Source organism: Carassius auratus, chromosome 40, assembly GCF_003368295.1.
Source record: "Carassius auratus strain Wakin chromosome 40, ASM336829v1, whole genome shotgun sequence".
Classification (NCBI taxonomy): Eukaryota; Metazoa; Chordata; class Actinopteri; order Cypriniformes; family Cyprinidae; genus Carassius; species Carassius auratus.
This window is the reverse complement of record NC_039282.1, coordinates 6,947,771-6,971,755: the sequence shown is the minus strand read 5'-3', so window position 1 is coordinate 6,971,755 and position 23,985 is coordinate 6,947,771. Positions and strand designations below refer to the sequence as shown.

At 37.6% G+C, this 23,985-nt stretch overlaps 3 protein-coding genes across 3 annotated transcripts in view; 1 reads left to right on the top strand and 2 right to left on the bottom strand.

Annotated features, from left to right (window-relative positions):
- Positions 1–200: 200 nt before the first annotated feature.
- On the bottom strand, positions 201–4,043 carry LOC113058901 (serine/threonine-protein kinase pim-2-like). The gene is made up of 9 exons (XM_026227167.1): positions 3,480–4,043; positions 3,006–3,094; positions 2,439–2,799; positions 1,870–1,964; positions 1,602–1,655; positions 1,116–1,494; positions 753–929; positions 469–557; positions 201–281 (listed from the first exon to the last, which is right to left on the bottom strand). Exons 1-9 carry the CDS (start codon positions 3,808–3,810, stop codon positions 270–272), a joined length of 1,587 nt encoding a protein of 528 aa, XP_026082952.1. The 5' UTR covers positions 3,811–4,043; the 3' UTR covers positions 201–269.
- Positions 4,044–7,658: 3,615 nt separating this feature from the next.
- On the bottom strand, positions 7,659–8,509 carry LOC113058900 (lysine-rich arabinogalactan protein 19-like). Its single transcript, XM_026227166.1, has 2 exons — positions 7,905–8,509; positions 7,659–7,827 (listed from the first exon to the last, which is right to left on the bottom strand). Exons 1-2 carry the CDS (start codon positions 8,507–8,509, stop codon positions 7,659–7,661), a joined length of 774 nt encoding a protein of 257 aa, XP_026082951.1.
- A 1,770-nt stretch (positions 8,510–10,279) lies between these two features.
- The window catches only part of LOC113058419 (sortilin-related receptor-like), a 55,414-nt gene continuing 41,708 nt past the window's right edge, over positions 10,280–23,985 (top strand). Inside the window, exons 1-5 of the mRNA XM_026226313.1 lie at positions 10,280–10,598; positions 16,775–16,891; positions 19,414–19,542; positions 21,728–21,889; positions 22,120–22,187. Of these exons, the coding sequence (XP_026082098.1) occupies positions 10,311–10,598; positions 16,775–16,891; positions 19,414–19,542; positions 21,728–21,889; positions 22,120–22,187 (764 nt within the window). The 5' untranslated portion in view covers positions 10,280–10,310. The remainder of the gene's footprint in view (positions 10,599–16,774; positions 16,892–19,413; positions 19,543–21,727; positions 21,890–22,119; positions 22,188–23,985) is intronic.

Genomic DNA, 23,985 nt, shown 5'->3' with positions numbered 1-23,985 from the left:
GCTGCAGTCTTAGGCCCACCACAAATGCTCTCATGGGTTGAGACACGTGATGACACCCATCCCAAGCCAGTACTGATCAACATCCCACTACTCCTAAAGCGTTAACATGACAATAACACATTAACTTAATATATATTGTAGTTTAAAACAGCTTTTCGGGGATGTTTTGGACTGCAGGCGACAGATGTGGTAGACTGGGCCTCTGATACTGCTGCAACTATTGCAGGAACCATTGGAGAGCTGAAGATACAACAACTTCTCAGGTGGTCTTATGTGGTGACCTGAAACAAAACAGAAACAAATACAGTATTATTACATGAGTAAAAACACTACGAATGACATTTTATAAGGTAAACAATACAACTTATTAAATCTAACAATAAAAGCAAAGCGAGAAAACTTGATTTGAAAATTGAAAAGAAAAATGTTAAACGTCAAATTATTTTAAGGTGATCTTAGGTTTAGTACCGTAAACCACTTGTGGGAAAGGATTTCCTCCAGCTGAATTCGGTTCTTTGGCTTTATTTGCAGGAGAGCGCGGAGCAATCTGCAGCATTCTGTGCAGAAAGATGAGAGGGACATCTGAATATTACCTTAAACTTAACACCTGCTTTAATTTAATGATCATATTAGCTGTACGATCTGAGTTCAGGCATCAGAAATCAAGAAAACTTCATGCAATTTCTAACGCCATCTTTCAGAAAGCCACTTGTCCATGTTTTGTATGTTTAAAATGATAACTGAACTCTTACCATTTGACAGACCAGTTTTGGACCAGAGATGCAGTTTGAGCATGTGCAGATCTAAGAAACTTGGATAATATCCGGCCACTATTTTAAATAACAGAACCCCCAGTGACCAAACCGTCGCAGGCTTGCCGTGGTACTTTCCCTTTATGTGAAACTCAGGAGGGACGTATGTTGCTGTGCCTGGAAGAAAAAGATTTTGTTAGATGCGCAAGTTCGGTTCACAACAGTGACGAGATCCATGACTGTAACAGTGTCGTAATTCTACTGTATATATATCGGGTGCTTCTTGTTGTTTTGGTGACTCACGCCTGGTCAACTCATAATATAATCGTCACTAGAGTTGTAGCTTTTAGATACAGTACATACCAGAGTATGACATGTAGACAGTTGTCCTCAGAATGTCCCCACACCCAAAGTCAATTAGTTTGACTTCAAGTGTCTGGTTGTTGATGAGAAGGTTGTTCGGTTTGATGTCACGGTGGAACACTTGGCGCTGGCAGCACACGTTCGCAGCTTTAGTCACCTGCATCATGACTCGCCGTGCTAAGCTCTCGTTGAGACGTCCACCCTGACGCCCCACAAAGTCTTCCAAAGTCTCGCAAGGAGAGGGACATTCAAGGATCATGACGAAATGGTCATTGTAGTCCTTCCAGTCCAGCAGCTGGATGATCTCTGGCACTCTGGGGCCTTTATTAGCCAGGATTGTGAGGGCAATCTCCAGTGGAACAAGTTGCTGATATCCAGGCTAAAAGAAAGACGTTGGTAAGATAGAAGTTGTTTTCCAAATAACGACTTAGTCCAGTTTTCCTACTAGTTAGTGAGAAGAGAACAGAGAGAGTGCATCTTACTTACAATGTATAAACTTTGCCTGTAGGTTTCGGTCTTATTAACATATTTGACCGCCACCTGATCAAGAAAACAAACAACAATTAACTTGTGAAGAGGCCACCATTAAATATATACAGACAAGTTCTGTAAAGTTGAATTGAATTTAAGTTCAACCAGGACAAAAAGATACACTGAGAGGCCTTGCAAACAATAGCATGACATCACAGGAGTATAAAGATGAGACGGGGCAAAATCACTTCGCTAGATGCGTTTTCATCAAGTTTTCACTTACTTTAAGGTCATCCTCCAAACGTCTCGCCTCATACACAGAACCAAATCCACCTTCACCCAGCAGATCACCCAGCTGGTAGTGGCTGGAAATGAAGTCTGTTACAAGATAAAACAACTGCAGTTTTAAACATTTGTTATAGTTATTATTCCATTTGATTTTATATAAAAATCTTAGATAACACATGAGAACATTTACATCAGTAGAGACTACATTGAATATGTTCATGTTATTATTTGTCATCCCTAAACTATGTGCATATAAAATTAAAAAAACTATTCCTATTTTTATTTCCTGGATGAAAGATCTGATCATGACCTTAATCCATTTTCAAGTTGATTTATATGTGTTGATGTAGATTTTATTTATTTAAAATTTGAGATTTATCACATTTTATAAATTCTTCATTGAGGAAACCTTAAAAATAAGACCAATTAGAGACCGAACAAGATACTTAAAAGCTATTATAATCTATCATTTAAAACTAGAATGATTCAATTGATTAATTAATGAATGTCCTAGTAATGGATGTGTAGGTATGAATGATGACTGGTCATACTCATGTCATTTACCATCACTGCATCTGGCTTTCTGTTCTTTCTGGTTCTTCACTTTCTCTCTCTGCTGTTCTTGCTCTTGCTGCAGCTCTACTTCACCCTGAACTGGGTTCGAGCTGCGCTTCAGATGTTTCTTCACAGCTCCGTAGAAAGAGGCCACCCTCCACCACTTTTTTTTCTTCTTCCCTTTCTCCATCACCTTCCTCTCCTGGTCGTTTCCCTCAGCAGCATCAGCAGTGCTCTCATGAGGATGTTGTTCCTCTGTGCTGCTGCTGGGGTTTGGGGGGGTGTTGAGATCACATCCGTGGCTATCTGGGCCTCTATTTGCCAGGATGTTGAGGTCCTTCTCTTCTGGAAGACGGTGTGGAGATCCAAGCTAAAAGAGAGACAGTTTTTACAACGGTAAGGTGAAAGTTCTTTTCCAAATGTAGTTTGTAGTTTGACTTAATTTAAATCCAACCAGGACAAAAAGATACACTGAGAGGCCTTGCTAACAATATAATTATATAACCAAATGATGAAGATAAGACAGGACTAAATGTATTTGCTAGCTAGGCAAGTTTTCATTCATCTTTTACTTACTTCAGGGTCATCCTTCAAATGTGTCGCCTCAGCGTCAAATCCACCTTCACACAGCTGATCACTCACGAGGTTGTGTCCGACAGTGTAGTCTGTTAAAAGATGAAACAACTGCAGTTAACCTAAAAGTTCAAATATTTGTATTATTCAATTTTAATTCATATATAATCTCATAGAATTATTTTTAAACATATCCTGGATCTTGCCCTTGATCAGTCTTCAAATTTCTTTATTTATTATTGTGCTTATGTGATTTTTTTTTATTTAAGATCCCCCTGATTTGACTTATCTACATTGAGGAAACATTAAAAGATAGGAAAAGGGTATTGAAGACTAAATAAGAAAGCTATTATAATCTATCCTCTAGATTAATTTACTAAAAATGGATATCCAGGGATAACTGATGGCATTTGATGTAAAGTACAGAGCTTCAGTAAACTGTGTAACATATTCTTATTGAGTTGATCATTGATTTACCATCACTGCATCTGTCTTTACACTGGTTCTGGTTCTTCACTCCCTCACTCTGCTCTTGCTCTTGCTGCAGCTCTACTTCACCCTGAACTGGGTTCGAGCTGCCCTTCAGATGTTTCTTCACAGCTCCAAACAAAGAAGACAACCTCCACCACTTCTTTTTCTTCTTCCCTTTCTCCACCACATTCCTCTCCTGGTCGTTTCCCTCAGCAGCATCAGCGGTGCTCTCATGAGGATGTTGTTCCTCTGTGCTGCTGCTGGGGTTTGGGGGGGTGCTGAGATCACACACCTGACTCTCCGTCAACGGATGAACTCGACAAGGTCGATGAAACATTGTTGTCAAAATCGATAACAATCGCTGAAAATAACTGCTCAGTTTCACTCACCACTGCTACTAAACCCACAAAATGATTTCTTGGACTTATAAGTTCTACGAAATCGAATTCTTTCTGTGACGTCACGATAACCTGCGCGCCCTTTTTTTTTTTTTTTTTTTTTTTTTTTTTCACGCCGCTCGCGCCGGATTCACGAAGCATTCTTAAGAAAAAAATATTCTTAACTGCCATGTTCTCCTTCTAACGTAAGGGGAAAAAAGCATGCAATTTATTGCATTTCCACGAATTTTTATTTTTTTACAAAACAAGTCAGAAAGGGAGTTCATTTTTAAATTAAGCCAACAAATAAATGAACAATCTTTGGCGGTATAAAGCACACTCGTGACAGGCTCTTTATTCAAAAACATGCGCGTTTATTGTGATTATTGGGTCATTCTACAGAAACGTCCACATTTGGTATGGCAAGATCTCTTAAAATGTATTTCTTTTTCTAACATTTAAACTTAGACCACATTATTAGATTACCCTTTGACTTTATGAGTACACATAAATTACAGCTTAATGATTTTTTATTTTTTGTGTGCATGTATTTAAAGACCGCATACACCATTTTTTTTGTCACTGGTGTTACCTTACTTCTTTAGCGATATTAAAGGTGTTATGAAATATTTTTTATTTATTTTTTTCAGCACATGCAGTCAGAGGTACAGAAAATTAATGATGATCTAACTAACACGGTGATTATGTTTTATTTATTTTAATCAGGTTTGTTAAAAGTGTGACTGAATGATGTTAGTTCAATTGCACAACCATGTATTTGCTATAACAATGAAAATATTTGAAAAAAAGGTTTTAAACAAGCAATAATACAATCATTTAAAGCTTAACTCTTAAGTGCAGCAGAATTCAATGAATTTAAAATGATCATTATGCCACATATGACAGATTTGATTTAATGTGAAAGAAAAAAAAAACAGTAACACCAGTGACACAACAAATCACCAGTGACATACATAACATATACAAATGACTCATTTCATAAGAACTGAAATCAGAGTTAGAAAAATATTATAGACAACATTTTAACTTAACATTTTAACTTCATTTCTTCACCATTTCATATCTTCGTTTCTAACCGATGATCTTGTCTTTCAGTTTCTCTATTTCCCTTTGTTTCCTTTGTGCATCTCTCCTACGTTGTCTCCTCCCTTGTTGTAGTTGTCTGTAAAGCTAAATATTTTCTTGAAAAAAGTTCTCACTCATTTAACCCTAGCTTGAGCGTGTGTGTGAGAGATAGAGAGAGTGTGTGTGTGTGTGAGAGAGAGAGAGAGAGAGAGAGAGAGTGAGTGAGTGAGAGAGAGTGTGTGTGTGTGTGTGTGAGAGTGAGCGAGAGAGAGTGCTCTTGTTTCTGTGTCATATCAGGACACAACTCTGTATAATGACATGGGTATGACACAGGTATTACAAGGAGAGGGTGACTTATGAGGACATAACCCTTGTCCCTATTTTTCAAAATGCATATAAATCATACAGAATGAGATTTTTTGAGAAAGTAAAAATGCACAAAGTTTCCTGTGAGGGTTAGGTTTAGGGGTAGGGTTGGTGAATGGCGATATTGTTCCTCTGTGCTGCTGCTGGGGTTTGGGGGGTGCTGAGATCACATACCTGACTCTCCATCAACGGATGAACTCGACAAGGTCGCTGAAACATTGTTGTCAAAATCGATAACAATCGCTGAAAATAACTGCTCAGTTTCACTCACCACTGCTACTAAACCCACAAAATGATTTCTTGGACTTATAAGTTCTACGAAATCTAATTCTTTCTGTGACGTCACGATAACCCGCGCGCCCTTTTTTTTTTCACGCCGCTCGCGCCGGATTCACGAAGCATTCTTAAGAAAAAAATATTCTTAACTGCCATGTTCTCCTTCTAACGTAAGGGGAAAAAGTATGCAATTTTCTTACATTTCCACAAATTTTTTTTTTTTACAAAACAAGTCAGACAGGGAGTTAAGCCAACAAATAAATGAATAATCTTTGGCGGTATTAAGCACACATGCAGCGCGCGCACACTTCGTCTCGTGACAGGCTCTTTATTCAAAAACATGTGCGTTTATTGTGATCATTACGAGTTTATCAACGAGTCTTCAGCAAGAACCAGCACTGATTCGATAATGCATGTCATTTTCTTCATCAGATTTTTTTTTTACAAGAATCGCATTTCTTTAGAACTTATTGGAATTTATCTTAGGAAATTTCTTAACTTATTTTTCTAACATATTTCTTAAGATGATTTTCGTGAATCAGACTGGGATCATAATGAATCCCAGGAGCCTATCATTCAATGACAAGAGTAAACTGTAGCTTAACTAAAAGACCCAGATTAAACAATTGTTAAACAATTCACAATTTAAGTAGAAAAGAAATACATGTTGCCCACCATATGAAACAAAATGTATAAATGTATTTTATGAATTTAAATATTTAAATTTCATATAAATGCAAGTCTTATAATTATCTAGGCCTATCTTTCTAGGTAGATAGAGTAAGGTGACCAGATTTCTGAAATTAAAACCGGGGGCAGTTCCTACTTCAGTGGTCAAAATATCACTGAAATCTCACTTGTCATTATCTACGAATTTACATAGGACGGTATGTTTTTGTGTTTTTTATTTGATTGTTGTTGGTTGCATACATTAATATCATAATTGATACAGTGGTGTTTGAGGATCAAACCTACCACAGGATTTTTTATTTTATTTTTTTATACAATTCACCATAAATCACACTGAAAAATAATAACCATCGCAAATATCCTGGGGTGTAAAAAGTCCACTCTGATAAGAACATACATCACTAAACATCATTTATAATAAATATAACATACAGGGCTCATTTAAACACTTTTTGGAAATTTGTAACATTTCATTTAAAAAAGCTGTCATCTCTATTACCAAAACAGCTTAAAAATATATCAAAATGAACAATATATATATATATATATATATATATATATAGAGAGAGAGAGAGAGAGAGAGAGAGAGAGAGAGAGAGAGAGAGAGAGATTTATTTTATTTATTGAGGGAAAAAACAGCTACTTTGTTACCTCAAAATGCTTCTTCAGATTCAAGATACAAAGACTCTTAACACAAAAACACTAACTTCAGATACACAAACACAGGACTCACAACGTCTTCTTCTAGGATAAAGAAACATATAGAGACACTTACGATATGGTAAACAATCATATATGTGGAACAATGAACCGACGAAAGGCAGAGCACACTAGGGGATCTAAATAGGGGAACTAATTAAGACACAACAGGTGGCACAGATAAGGCTATCACGACAAGACTAGGATGACAAGGGGGGCGGGGCAAGGGAACGAGACAACACAAGCACATGTCCCAAAGACAAGGCCATGTGCTTGTACACAAAACACGGGTCTGTCATGATCCTGCCTCAAGACTAGAGAAAAGTCAGGACATGAAGGCAGAATCATGACAGAACCCCTCCCTCAAGGAGTGGCTTCCAGACGCTCCTCAAGAGAACATCAAACGTGGGACATGACTGACTGGGACAGAGAAAAAACCCAACAAGACATGACAAAACACAAAGGCAAACATGAATACACAACGGCAGGGTTAGGGTGACAAATAAAAAAAAAAACAAACAAACAGGGAGGGTGAGGAGGCGGGACAACAAAGTTCATGGAGGACAGACCAGGGTGGGTGGGTTAGGAGTCTTAGAAGGACGGGACGAAGGTCGAGGGGTCCTGGCAGGTCTGGGTGGTGAGGGGTGGGGAGTGGTCTCAGGACAACTGACAGAGGACATGACAGGAGAAGTCACAGGACATGGGGAGACAACAGCTGGACACTCAACAACATCAGCCGGACAAGGGGCAACATCAGTGGAGACGGAAACTGGGTCAGGAACTGCGCTAACTGCAGCTGGCTCAGGATCTCTGGGGACAGGGTCTGGGGACAAGACAGGACTGGTAGGGACTTGAAGGATCTGAACAAGACGAGACAAATAATTAGACAGTATTGGCAGCGATTACAACAGGCATCTCCTTACGAGATGAGACAGACTGTAGGAATGCTTCTGTTGCAGAGTCGGCCGCGGCTCTCTCCTCCGCCCTCACGACTGCGGACTTGGAAACAGTTCTCTTTGTCGCCGGTTCGGGGTCAAGGGTCACCGCTGCTGGCTCGGACATGCCAGCGCTCAACGCTGCTGGCTCGGGCAGCCTTGCCGGGTCAGGAGGAGACAGAGACGCAGGACCGGAAGACCCCTTCTTCCTCTTCCTCCTTGGCCGCGGTGAAGAGGTCATACCTGGGTCAGAGATGGGTTGGGGGAGTATGGTCTCAGGCAGGGCAGACTCTGACGCCGACGATTCCGAAGCTGACTCCCACGAAAATAGTCTCACTCGCTTCCTGGGGAGACTGATGGCTGTGGAAGGCGCCTCAGGACTCTGGGAGGGATCTGCCTGTTCCCCCAGTGTAGTAACAGCCAGGAGATGACCTTCTGGGATCACTGGCAGCTGGGTCGATGGTGGGGACCTTTGGGGTGAAACCTGCGGCTCCTCCTGGGAGAACTTCTCCCACAGCTGGGCATAATTGTGAAGGATCCACTCGCCTTCTGACGAATATGGGAGGGCAACCCTCCCGTCTGCTGAGTTCTTAAGTGGTCGGTTCATTCTGTTGTGTGGAGGGGTTGGGATGAACTCAGATGCAGACAGGAAGTACCAAACACAGGATTTATTAAATACAAAAGGGGAAAACAATAACTTGTGGCTAGTTTACATTTTCATTTGTCTGCAGGCTTCTTCCAAATCATACCTGTCAAATTTTGGTTTTGAAAATAAGGGAAATTTTCAAATTATCCCAACAAAGCTCCAGTATCCCTTACATTTTAAGAAAGGTGTTATAGCCCAAATGAAAACACAAAAGGGTATATATGAAGAGCATTTATTTAAAGGCTTATTTGCATATTTTCTGTTCATTTAACATTGCTTGTCTTTACATTTACATTTTATTTTCATTCAACACATTCTTTTCATTTCATATTGCTTTTCTTTTACAGTTTTTCTTTTTATTTCACATAACTTTTCTTTTACTCTTTTAGTGAGTTGATGTACAAATTTGTTGCAGACTTTGCATTATTTAAAAAAGTAAATTCGCTGTCCCATTTATCCTGGTATTTACAAATGGGGTTTGGTTCTTTGGCAGGTGTGCCTTCACTCTCTATCGTAGCATCCATCATCCGTCTCGGTTTTTTCTTTTGTTGTTCTTTTTCCCGCGTTATAACTCATGTCATCTGACCTCACACACTCCTCGCGACAGGCTACTACAGGTGGCAGTTATCGCTAGACTAGTGACAGAGCTCAGATTGGGAATGTTTTTTTTATTAATATTTTATTAATAACGCAGGTTAAAATAAAAAAAATTAAAATTAAAATACGGGAGATTTACGGGAAAATACTAATACGGGAGGACGACGGGAAAGAAGGGTAAAATATGTGACTTTCCCGGCCAAAACGGGATACTTGACAGGTATGATATATATATATATATATATATATATATATATATATATATATATATATATATATATATATATATATATATATATATATATATATATATATATATATATATATATATATATATACATATATATATATATATATATATATATATACTGGAATCATATGTATAAACTGGAATCAAAGCAAAGTCAAGGCAAGTCGTGGCCTAGTGGTTAGAGAGTTTAAATTCTAACCTTAAGATTGTGTGTTCAAGTCTTGGGCCAGCAATACCATGACTGAGGTGTCTTTGAGCAAGGCACTGAACCCCCAACTGCTCCCAGGGTGCTGCAGCATAAATGATGCCCACTGGTGTGTGTTCGCTGTTGTGTGTGTGCACTTTGGATGGGTTAAATGCAGAGCACAAATTCTGAGTATGGGTCGCCATATTTGGCTGCATGTCATGTCACTTTTACATTTATTTTCCTTTCAAAAAGCAATTAAGAATTATTATCATGATTTCCTTCTATTATTATTATTTGCCAGAGATTTAGGGATGCTACTAATATAAAGCTTTCTTTCTGTGAAACTTTCCCTCAGACCTGTCTTATTTTGTTCTCACCAATCTACAGTTTCTGCACTGAAAAAAAGAAGTTATTCATTGAATTTACTAAAAAAATGTATGGTAAGTGGTTGCAATCAATTTATTTTAGCTACATTTAAATAAACACATTTTGCTGAAAGTGAATCAGCTAAATTAGTTTATTTAAATGTAGCTAAAATAAATTTATTGCAACCACTTACCACAATATATTTTTTTTTTTTGTAAATTCAATGAATTATTTTTTTCAGTGTGTGAAACAAAACAAAGCATCATGTGCCATCACTTGCCATCTGTATCCATGGTAATAAGTGTGACCGCGGTTGACCGCTAGAGGCGCACTGTCACACATTACATTCAACATACACAAACATGGCGTCAAGGCAGACACGCAAGATGCTGGCGCTCAGTCGCTGTGCCATATATCTGTTTTTGTTACTCGTTCCCGGCGCGATCTCCTCCACGCTTCGACTACACCATGACCAGAGATTCATTCTACCACAGGACAGGGGTTTCTCCCTGGTGCGTGCACACCTGCAGCACGCAGAAAGTTGCGTCGTGCGTCTGGAGAGGGAAGTCAGGGAGGCTTCATCATCCGCGCACCAGCATCGCGTTCGGCGGAATGCTGCTGGATCACCCGTGCCAAAGGTTTATGGAAGGGTAAGCGAGGTTTAACTTGCATTCGTTGGTTGTGATTGCTTGGATAATAAGGGCAAAAACACCCTCAAGAGTTTTCATAACCTCATAAATATTAAATTCAGTGTTCCCAATAGTTGTGTATCATTCACCTTTGGTTCGCACGCAGTCACCTAGAAGTGTAAGTTAATTGGCCTGTTTGTCAGACGAAATGTTCTCGATCTCCCCTTCATCTCGCAAATTATAAATATTATAAATAGATATTTTTTTATTATAACTGACTTGAGTGAATGTGTCATGGAAAGGTTTCATCGTTACCTACACAATAAACAGGATCACCTTTCTCTCTTACCTGATATGACAATAAAGATATTCGATACTAAAACAAATTTTTTTTTCTTAGGATGTATTATGTAAAAAAACGCAAGTAACAATCTCCCTTTCTCTCTCCCTTTCTCTTTCTCTTTTCATTCTCTCTCTCTCTCTCTCTCTCTCTCTATGAAGTATTGTTGAATGAGACATTATGTATTATTTTAAATCAGTTATAATTGATTTTAAGTTTTATTAAGCATACATTACCGTTTTCTCTATTATTTCGGTCTCTGATGCCTTACTGAATATTCCTTATAGAATAAGAAAAAAAACATTAATTCAGTGGGTATGTAATAATTATTGAAAGGAATTTTATGGGATTAAAACAAAAATGCTCTTTTAACACGTTGTCATGCCATGTGGGGTAACTTGTCACAATGTAACCTTCCTCTAAACAGCTTTTTGTGCTTTTAATTATTATTATTATTATTTTTTTTAATTTTAAGTAAAAAAAAAAAATGCATTTTACCTATTTATTTGGGGTTTTAACTATTTTGCATTTTACCTATATACAAATAAATAGGTAAAATGCAAAAAAATATATATTTTTTTTTACTTAAAATTTCATTGCTGCTGAAAATTAACCACATTCTCCCTATATATAAATATGCATATCTAAATGTTTGTTTTTACACTGAAGGGTTTATGCCTTATTGCAGTCTCTTGGGAATTAGAAATGGACTGGGCTCATCTGGGTTCCTGTTAAATGTATGACAGTGTTTCTTTGTTTGTTTACGGTCAGGAAGCAGCGTTGGTTATGCAAGCATTAACAAAACAGAGAGGCATAACTGGTTGCACAGTCTTGCTGGGAAAATATCCAGCTAAACCTTAACCCCACAAGTGTTTTGCTTCAAGATATTTGTTAAGTCAGCCATGCAGCAGTTCTTAGTTCTGCTTTACCACAGATCCATTGTGCCGTAGACATCTTGAAGTAGTCAAACCACTGAATTTTGTCTAAAAAACAGTCATTGCGGTATGTCCACAGACACAAGATTGTGGGTGGTAGTGTAAATACAGGTATTGTGGTTTTGGCAAGAGCTGGCTGACCTCACATTGGCTCAAACAGACTTGTCTAATGCAGCAGGTGATGTTGTGATTCAAGGTGTGTTTTGTTGTGGCTCACTTGTGGCAATACAATCCAAAAGTAGAGGTAGATGGTATGACTCTGGATTTGTTGAAGATTATCACTGTGAACCTAAAAACATTTGAAAAAGGAATTGATCAGATTTTTAGTTATTTGCATTTGAGTTATTTGGATCATACATACTTGTAAATATATCTGAGCGGTGACTTGCAGTATTTTTGTCAGTGATATAGTGATGTACAAAAGAAAATTACTCAAACTGTCAAAAAAATTATAAGGAAGGTATACCATCATGTAATTTTTCTGTAATGCATATGCAGCTGCAGCAGTGGGCGGCCACTAAGATTAGACTTTCACCCGGTAGAGAGGACAGGAAATCCTCTATGAAGTGTTATTAGTGTCCTGGATGTCCATTGCAGTTGCTATGAGGTACATTACCCCCTTAGATGATCCAATTAAGATCTCCAATCTGGGCCCTAGCTTCCTTCCTTCCCTCTTTCAGACCTTTTGGTTTATGCATTGTTTTTAACAGATACTGGGAGCAGTGTTAGGTAAGATTTAACAGGCATCAATCCACTCTTTTTGTCTGTTGTGATCAAGTATCCTAGAAGAGTCCTCAGCACTGCCAGGACAAGTATATACACAGTTTTAAAGGATTGTTTTTGTTGTCTTTGCAGATTTGTCGTGACACTCAATTACTCCTCAAGTTTGGAGAGCTGTGACAGAGTCATTATCATAAATATTCAGTTCAGCGCCAGACCCCCAAGAGCAGCACTTGAAGGCAAATGCCTTGGCGGACTTCATAGCAATAAGTGTTTTTACTGAGAAAACAAACAAAAAAAATTCCCCTCTATTTTTTGTTTCAATTTGACACATTTGCTTATATATTTATTGCTTTTGGAGAGACTATTTAATGGGAAATATTTCACAGTTTGAACTGGCAGTCCTAATGAAGCAATATTTAATTCTTAGTAATATATTATACATTCAAAACAATTTTTCTTGTAAATTAAATTTCATGAAGCTTGGATCTTGATGCCTTCTTTCCCCTTATATATTAAACTACGTTAAGTAGACTTCTGGCAAACAAGTGCACTTTTGTTCTAGTATGTAAAATATGTAATGCAGAGTCATAACCGTAGCCGGAATCTAAATGAGTTGCCTTGACATTGCCTCACCTTTCTCAGGAAAAGCATGGACTTATTTCACGAGTCTCGAAGTCATGTGAAATCAGTTTTTGATCTAATTTGGTAATTACATCCATTCATCCTCATTTAGTTTCTCTTTGTCCTTGTACTACTTGAAAAATGTGGTGTTTAGTTAAGACCGAATCTTTATAACCGGTTACTTGGTGTTGTACAGTATGTATAACAGTTACTGCGAAAGAAATTTGCATTAAGTTCTCTTTCATTTTTTCAGAAAACTATAGAAAATGACTGGATCACATTAGCTTTCCTGTTCAAACATGATATTTAAGTAGCCTTACTTGCAGACTATTTTAGTTTTGTTTTCTGTGATATGAAAGTTTAAATAATGGGGGTGTACATGTTTATGAGCATTCCTTGGAATATTACTTGTCTGAACAGCCTGCCGGTTTTGTTTAGATTTTTCTGAAGTTCTCCTCTTGCATTAAGCTCAAGGTGAAACCAAATCAACACAGATGACTCATATAATCTTTATCGTTCCCCTAAGACACAATTTAAAACAAACATCAACAAGAAAATTATAGCCTAGATGAACTCAGTATTAATCTTGTCAGCAGTTATTGGTTTAAGATGATTTATTAATGCTTTATGTGAATATCAAAAGATAATGATCATTTCCTTTTACTATGTGGCTTGCTAATGGATATTCAAGTATGTTTATTACATGGTAGTATAACACATCCCTGTAATGGTCCCATGTGGTACTTATCCATACTGCAATAATAAAACAGGCTTTTAACTGTACTTTAAGCATTTAACTGCATAATGACTGCTCGGTTTTCCTTTGGTTAGGCCACAGTGATATTAAATGTGTGGTTCACCCAGATTGTTTTTTTGAGAGGCTTGTATGGTTGGTTGCCAGAAGGGAACGGGTAGGCAAATTGTTGGCCCAAATGTTAGTGCTGCAGAGATGATGTCATGGTTTCAAGCCATGCATTTCTTACAGCGATGGGCCAAGGTGCTCTAGTGCTCACACTTTCTCATTCTTTCCCTACTGAATAATACATAAGAAACAGAAAAAATATATTTTTTTCACTGTTTCTCAGTCTTTATTGTGCTTTCAACAAGACAAGCGATAATAAACGTGAAGTTATTTGCACTTGTATTACAGTCGATGCATTCAGCATATTAAGGTGCCAGTATAAATGAGGGCCCTGTTAGATGATCAGAAAGTCAATTTCCAGGATAACCAAAAATTGCAGACAGGCCTTTAACTCTCTTTGAATAAGCAGACCCAAGAGTTTGCCAGGCTGAGACGGATTGGGTTGCAACCATTTGCACTTTCAAAGTGTATGTTGGCAAGGTGGTGGGAAAAGCTCCTGATGAGATGGTGGGGAAATGTTTTTACAGATTAATCAGCTGTTAGAAAACTACAGTCAACCATAAATCAGTTGATGTGAAGTACACATTGACATTTTTCATAATGCCAATTCACTTGAAGGTTTATTGGTTTGTTCAAATTACTTGTCAGTGAACTGTCCAGTGGAATTTTTAACTCCATTGATAAAAAAAAAAAAAAAAAAAACCTTGGATGGATTAATACAAAAATTCTTTAAAAATATGCACTTAAAATGTCGCATTTTAAAATATTCATATATTATTTTATTGTTGTATTTAACATTTAAATACAGCAGTTTTAAATATTTCAAATGTGAATTATTGCCATTTTTATTTTTGAATGAATCAATTGACTTTATTTTTAAGAGGCACTTCTAGTCTTCCATAAACTCTCACACAGCCTGAAACAGCAACATTTACAGTAACAGTGCGAGTTAGGGACAGGACTAACTGGTTGTTTGGCTAAAGGCACATAGGATGTGATTAAATTTACTTCTACTTTGAATAGTCAAAAACACGTCAGGCAGGTCACATGAATGTAAAACTGTCACATTTTGCGTGTGACACATACTTTATTAAACAAATTTAGAAAAGCTATGGATTATACAGCTGTAATATTTCAAATAAAAGTGTTTTGAGGTTTTCTTAACAGCTCTTTCAGTCTCCTATAGTCTCTACTTTGTACTAACATGCTGCTTGCCAAGCAGGCCTACAAAACAGGGAGATTTACTGACATGTTATGGCGAATGAAAATATGAATGCATTGAAGGTGAGGTAGCTTGAGGCAAAAAGTCTTGCACATGACAAAAAAAAAAAAAAAAAAAACATTCCTAAAAGAACATCAATATGCCTTTTACCAATCCTATAATATTTAAAATGGTATAACAAGTGGAAGAAGTTTTCTTTTGTTAAATGCAACCTTTCAAACAAAAAGTGGTTTAACAAGTTAAAGAGATCATAAGACATTGCTAAAGAAACAAAAAAATATTTTGTGTATTTGGTGTAAAGTTTAAGGTAAAAAAAAAACACCATTATTTTCCACATTCTGTACAGTATTGTTGCTCCTCTATTCCCCGAGTTTTGAAACGCCTCGATTATTACAAAGCTCATCGTTCTGAAAAGCTCCGTGTGCTCTGATTGGCCAGAAATTTTGTGTTTTGTGATTGGCTGAATTCCTCAAGCGTGTGACGGAAATGTTACACCCCTAACCAAGTTTAGGAAAATGTCCCTTTGGAAATATTTGGGTTGTACATTTCTGGAACAGTGTTGTAAATAAAACTTAACCACCGATTTCTAGTTGTGTCCTCTTTGGAAGACCAATCAATAGGGATGGGCGATATGAGCTTAAAAATGTTTCACAATAGTTTCTGATATTTATTGTGATGGTGATAATAAATACTAGGTGTTTCAGAAGGGCTTTGACAAGTCTTAACTCTATAAAGAGTATCTCCTTGTGTTCGAGACTTTACGGAACTTCTGTATGCACGAACAGCTTTTAACACTCCAAAGTTAAAGGAAACCATGAAATTGCATCATATGACCCATTTGAGGTTAAGTAAGAAAGTCTGTTGTTTGCCAGTGAACAACGATAGGACAGGAGAAGAAGTGGTCTTAGCTTTTATTTCTTTATAAAAACAACCTTTTGCAAGTTCTCTTTTATGACTAAATGGAGATATTGAAGGAGAACCCATGATTCTATGGTCCTCATGCAGAAGTTTGAATTAAAAATGGGACAGGCTGTTCCTAGTTGAAAGAGAACAGGGGTGGACATGAAAAGATGACATGCATTTCTTTATTCAACAGATTAGATTGGGACGCCGCAACCCGTAGTTTCAGTTTTCCTGCCTCTATAGTGTAGCTTAGCTCTGCTCTGTTTGCGTGTATCTGTGGTTGTGTTCGTTTTCTCAAAGACTGACATCCTTACATGCAAGAGACACACCTGCAGTCTCTACCACAAACTCCAGGCTGTCAAATACAGATGCATTTTAGCTAAAATTACAACTGCAATTGAACTCTGGTGGAAAATGACCCAGTGAGTGAAGCAGAAACAGAGAAATGTCTTTGAAAATCAACTCTGAGCCAGCTGTAAAACAGTGTTATGCCATGACGGATTGATTTGTGCTGTGGAAACCTAGATACTTGTCTGACCACAGGAAAATAAATGGCAGCTACAGTGTATTCAGTGTATTTTGTATTCACAGGCCAACCTGAATGACTCTCATAATCAAATGGTCGTCCATTGGGCCGGGGAGAAGAGCAACGTCATTGTAGCGTTAGCGAGAGACAGCGTCGGTGCCACAGATCCCAAGACCAGCTCTGTGAGTATATCATTTTTTTTCCATGGATCATTTCAGAACTTTGACTTCCAACATTGTATATGAATATATGTATATGAATATGATATGACTATTCACTGTAAGATACAGAGAACATATTGACCAGCTAGATTTGCTTTGTAGTGCTCTCTGAGTCATACAGATGAAAGGCCTCCTTCTGTTCTTCAGTTCCCTACACTTTCAGTCTAATCTTCTTAAATTCTACCCGTTCCAACTCGCTGCACTGCCTGGAAAGACTCTCTTGCACCCTTTAATGTTACTTCTCCATCTGTGTGGCTGTAATTGCAAAGTTTTTAATAATTGCACGGCTTTTGCGTAAAAAATTATCTAATGCAAATGTGAGAACAAAAGTGGTGCGGTCATACGTTTTTGTGCACTGGAGCTGTTACCTGCTCAACTGTGTGTAGTGCATTACAGTGCCAGTGATCAGTGTTGCCAGATATTGCTATGAAAACTACATTTAAACAAATAAATAAAAATAGATAAATATATCTATAAACCTAAACTACAACTTCTCCCTTTCTTAACTTTTTAAAGTGTCAAATCAAGTAGAAAAGACGAGTTCAGACATGCTTGTAATAACTGGATTTGGCCACATGCGCCTGCACCCTCACTCTCAACTCTCTCAAGCCTCGTTCACTTCTCCAGTGTATGGCAGCAATCATTTTCATACCACGGACGCTAAACATCCTTGCAAACTGTCTAAATATGCAGACAATCATAATAGGAGTTTTAAATAACAAATTTGTCATTCAAAGAACACATTTTATTTCCGAACATGAAAAATGTACAGAGTTCTGGACCTTGGTGACCTCTTAGCTGGCTACGGTCATGGTAACAGGTGTTCTTTGGGAAATGCAAGACAAAGCAAATCAAAAGACATCCAAGTACAAAAACTTTTTGTCATTGGAAATGGCAAGAGATTACAGATCAGTGTATTACAGAAACAGTCTGTTCCAAAACCAGTGTTTTTTCAAAAGAATAACTGCCTAGTTTTGATCACTTAAATTCTTTGAGGTAAATTCTAGCAGACTTAAGCCTGGCTCACACTACAGGATTTTTAAAATCCTAACCGATTATGAAATCTGGCTTCAGCACACACATTAGGAGAATCTTCGCAGATTATCTTCCCTCAAATCTTACACATGCACACACTACAAGATTTGAACATCGCGGCGCAATACACACTACAAGATATCATTAAGATTATCAAACCAGAAGGAGCGCGTCACGTGATCTCATGCAGCAGTTTGTCACTGATATTTGTTTACATATGTTAGCTAGCATGCTAGCAGCTTTCTGCACTCACCCAGTGCATTCAAAACTGAGGCGGTTTTTACTCCAGTGCTTCTCTTTCTCCTTACGGTTGTGATGCATTTTTGACACATTATACAGACTGTCGTGTTCCTACAAAATGTCAAGAAACAGTTTCCTCTGTCTCCACTATCCAATGGAGCCGTACATCAGCTGTTTTGCGCATTGGCTGTGAAAGTACTGACGTATTCATATAGCCATCATCATCCCGATTTAAATCCTAAATATCCAACATGTTTGATATTAATCAGGGCTGCCCCGATTTGTGTGCGAGCAGATCGGGAGGTGCAAGATTCGATCGGTGAACACCTCACATTACCAGATATTCCACGCCGAACATCGGGACCGATTGAGGTGATCGACAAGATGTTTGCTCCGATTCTCAGGAGGGGGAAATCAGGGCTAAATCGGGCAAAAAATCCTTTAGTGTGAGCCAGGCTTTACATGTATCCTCTTTGGAGAAGACGATCCCAGAATGCAGTCTGTCAAATTTTGCATCCAAGATGGTGGACACATCAATTATACACTTTATTATCCTTGAAGGGAAATTTGTCTTGGATTAATATGCAAAAAAAGTGACCATAAGTTAAATAATAATTATAATTCAACCCACACTGAAATGTATTAAAAAACATAGTTGAATTCAAAATTGCTATTGTACCCAGGAAACTGTACTGTTTATTTTATTTTTTGACGACATCATGCTATCCTAGAAAACTCAGTTGGAATCAATTGTATGCAAAGTCTTAATCTGCTAAATAATAAGTTACTTATTACATTATCAAGCTGTTAGCTTAGCAACATGCTAACATCAAAATCTGTTGGATTCAGTTATATGAAGAGTCTCATACTCCTCATGCAAGGAGTGTTATTTTTGAGACACAATTAGTTGCTTAGTGTATCATGCTTTTAGCTTAGCAGCATGCTAACATCAAACAGGAATCAATTTTGAAGAGAGTTCTTATGTGGAGTTAATTTAAGAAGCATTGTTTTTGAGACATTAGGAGTTCCTCCCTATTAAGAAAGTACCAAATCTGTTTCATATAATATTAAAAGGTTTGTGTTGACTTAAAAGGCAGCTGCCTGTGTAGACAGTAAACAACAAGGCCGCTTACTAGGTTTTTGGAACAAATCTCCAATTTCAGCTGTGTATCAGGTTGAAGTTTGACATTGTGTTGTTTATTTAACAGGTGTACGTGTCTTATGACTATGGGACCACCTTTACCCACATGTCAGAGAAATTTAAACTGTCTGAAGACCAGGAGGGCAAGAAACAGGTCATCTCACAGTTTTACCACAGCCCCGCCGACAACAAACGAGTAAGTGTGTGAGAGACATCAGCTGAACTATCAGTGTGACAATGAGCTGTTTTGTTTTTTGAGCTTAAACCGAGGTCAAGCAAGACCGCGGTGACACTGACTGCTTCTCAGCCATCCGCAGCTGTGACCTTCCACAAATCCAGTTGCTTATACACTCACAGAGAGAAACTCCAAATGTTGGACAAAAACACAAGCTACATCCTTAGTCACTGCCCTAGACACCCACTATAACGGGCTTCTACACTCAATCTCTGTGAGGTGCAGAAGCTTATGGGCGTTGGAGTGGGGAACTGCAGATGTGGAAGAACCACTGTGGGACGCTGCATTGCGTTATTGCAGGGGCTGACGGCAGCAGACGGTGACCATTCATCTGGAGTCAATGATGTGGCTGCCACCTGCTGCTGCTGAAGGATTGAAACTAAAGCATTACGAGTGTAATTTGTACTGTTGGTCCGCGAATGGAGAAGAACTCTAAATCTTGATTGTTACAGATGGGATAATTAACAGAGACATTGGCAGCGAGCTTTTGTGGTTTGCTGTTGAGAATTTTAATGCATTTGTGCTAAATTAATAATCCTGACATAATCTCATATGAATAACTGTGTGAAGCACTCATAATTAATTATTTTAGTCCTTCAAGACATACTGGGCCTGATTGTTTGATTGATCGCTTTATAGGGGCTTTGGCTTGCAAGTGTGAATGGATTTTGTAAGGAGTTACTATTGACTATTATTATTCACAATATTATTAATATTAACATAGACCTAGATTATTGTAGAATGTAGTTAGAATTTTATATAAATGTTAACATCAATAAATCAACAGTTATTACTCTCCATACCATTTCTTATTATGTTAGTTTAATAATAATAATAATTAATATTAATATTTATTGCTTTATATTTATAATGAATTTGAGGAAATCATGTGGCTTGTGAAGTAGGGTTGTGCCGATAGATGATAGAATCGTGTATCGTCGATAGTCAGAGATATTGACTATGGCAGATGTCTCTGTCAATAGTCAAGACGATATTAGGCTCATTCTCCTATTAATGTATTAAATTATAATAATAACTATTATTATTTTTATTAGGCGGCCTATTATAATTCGGCTAGCAAACTGCCCAGCTATTTCACTTCAGCACACACACGCATGCACGCACGTGCGCGCACGCAAAAGAGGATTAGAGTCAGTGAAGAAGTTGTAAAGCTTTTACTCGGATAACTCATTAAATTCATGAAATGAAAGAGATAGAAAACAAGGAGTTGGTGTCCCAAACATTTAATGGCTGCTACAAGGCAACTCGCTCTTCTCATTCATGAGAGATTAACTCTTTCTTGGCGTTACAAATAAAGTAAAGACAAAATAATAACAAGGCGGCAGAGCGAACTCATCATCCATAGTGGTTCAAACGTAGTCCTTCTAGTAATCTGAACGGAAATATATAATATCTGCAATATTATAATTGCACATATATTATAAGCAAGCATTTCTGTTTCAGTTCCAGTTCTCATTTCTTCAGAATCTGGAAAGGGTAGTGCCCTGCTTCCAAAACCAGGCCATGGAGAAGACAAAATCTTTAGCAAAAGCTTAAACGAAAGATCAAAGAGAATGAAGGCACATTAGAATGGCAAAAATGCATAATCTGAATAATTAATTGTTACAAATATGTTTTTTTTTACTATAATTAAATGCTTTGATGTTCTCATAGAGCCAACAGCTTGTAATAAATAGCTGTGATATAGCAACTTCACCCCAAAAATTACATTCTGTCATCATATATTTACCTTCAAGTTGTTGAAAACAAAGGAAGATGTTTGACATAATGTTGATGCTGCACTTTTTGTGATTGGTGATTTATAATGGCAGTTAAAAGCATCATAAAAGCAGTCCGTATGACTTGTGTGCTCCAAGTCTTTAAGACAAACAGGCTGATAATCGGGTCATTATACATTGCAAATCTTCAACGTATAGTCATATGGACTACTTGTATGGTGTTTTTTGGAGCTTGTCATTATAAACCACCATCCACTGGGCACCACTTTGCATGTCTTTTTATGTTTTCATCTCATTTTAAGATAATAATATAGGACTTTTAATATTAGATTGAGTAAATGATGACAGTTTTTGCTGTATGTACCCTTTTTTAAGTGGTCTTTGTTTTCTCAATTTTTCCCTTGCAGTATCTATTTACTGATACCACAAACAGTTACCTGTGGAACACCTTTGACTTCTGCAATACTGTTCAAGGTTTCTCCATCCCATTCACACCCACAGACTTACTGCTGCACAGTAAGAAGCCTAACCTGGTCCTTGGTTATGATAGCTCTCACCCCAATAAACAGGTATGAAGTACTGGGCTTTTTATCTGTATATTGTGTGTCATTTTAGGCCTTTAGCTGTTTGTAGAGATTTGCCCTTTTTTTTATTTTGCACTAAGCTGCATGATTTGATGTGAGGTAATCTGCTGTCATTTTTTAATAAGCACTGGTTCATGATAAATGTTGAATCATTAAATGTTATAACAGGAACTTCTTTATTTAAACTGATCTATTTCTTTTTTCTTTTTTGGCAGCTGTGGAAATCAGATGACTTTGGTGAGACGTGGGTGTTAATTCAGGAGCATGTGAAGTCCTACTTCTGGTAAGATTAGGCAGTTTGAGAGTGTTGATGCAAATCGCTCTGTGAATGTGTCCAATAGGAAATCTGTTTTGGAATTTTGTCTCTGCTAATAATTTAACTAAATCTTTCAGTGCTATAAACATATTAGCTTTTCTAGAAACAAGCTCCCTTTTCCAGTTAAGGGGATAGTTCACCCAAAAATCGAAATTATGTCATTAATAACTCACCCTAATGTCATTCCAAACCCTTGAGACCTCAGTTTATCTTTGGAACACAGTTTAAGATATTTTAGATTTAGTCCGAGAGCTCTCAGTCCCTCTTTTGAAACTGTGTGTATGGTATACTGTCCATGTCCAGAAAGGTATTCCATGCTACATTGCTATTTTTTGTCACATCATATTTTGCATGGAGCTTTTCATACATGACTCATTGCTGTCTAAGAGAACAGGGAGTTTGCAGCTCATTCTTACAGTAAACATGCAAAATGATCAGGAAGATTTTTTGCATCAGTGTTTGTAATTCGAAGAGGGTTGAGCGCTCTGTGATGCCTCTCTCAATTCACAAGTTTATGTAGGAATGGGAAACTCTTTCTCTGGGTTGCAGCCAACACTTAGTGTTTCCACAATCAGGGACTCACATCGAAAGCAAGAAGCAAATAACAGAGTGACGTTTATTGCTGGCCCGTTCCATAAACATCATGCTCCAGGATATGATCCGACCCGAAGATTGGAGCTAATTAGAATGTTATGACTGTAATTCATCACAGACATGATTACAGTGTTTTTTTTTTTTTTTTACTTTAGCGCTACAATGTCTACAGTGTCTTGATGCCAGAACAGATTTGTTTTGCACATTATTGCAACATAACAGTCTGAGATATATAAGGAAGAGGTCAGTGTTCACAAGCACGTGGGCTGCTGTCCAGACAGGCAGCTTGACAGTGAAACAGTCGGTAGTGGATGTTTCTCTGATGTGGCTCATACTGCAGTCGTATTAATAATTGATTGTGTCTGTCAGCCTTGGCCCATTTCATCGGCTGGTGTGTCAGTCAGTGCCTGTGGGGTAACATCAGCGACCCACTGCGATGGCCCAACACAAATGACTTGGGAGCTCGGAGGCCGACTACACCATTTCTGCAGTGATAACCATTCTATTCTTTGCTCTTAAGAGCTCTCTCACACTGAGCCTTGCTCAGGATTCTCTGAAGAACCTGTACATTTCAAACAGCTCTATCTTTTCTGGATTGACAGATCATTTAACAGATGTTGAATCTCTTTTAGGGATGCATGATGTTTCAGTACTGTATTGGTTATGGACTGATAATTATATATATATTTTTTTTTAATTTAAATTGTCACAGTCATTTGCTCTATTTGTACATTTAGATTCCTTTTTGTTTTGTTTAATTAAATCAGACTTAAATCAAACGTAAATAATAATAATAATCTCCAATAGATATTTATTTCTTTTGTATTTTTCAACAAAAATATTAAGCAGCACAACTTTTTTAACATTGATAATAAGAATAAATGTTTCTTGAGCAGCAAATCGGCAGATCTTAGCTAATAATATTAAAATCAGTCGTCTGTCCGTATTACACAGAACTGTTAAATGCAACAACAAACATTAAATAAATAGAATGTGAGCGCTGTGTGTGTGCAGGCAATGCCGTCCTTAGTGCCTCCAAAATAAAAGTCGGTCAATGGAAAAACTTATTGGACGATGCCAATATTTGAAAAAAATGCCAAATATCGGCATTGGCGATATATCAGCCGTCCACTAATTACAGGAATAAATTACATTTTAAAATTCAATATTA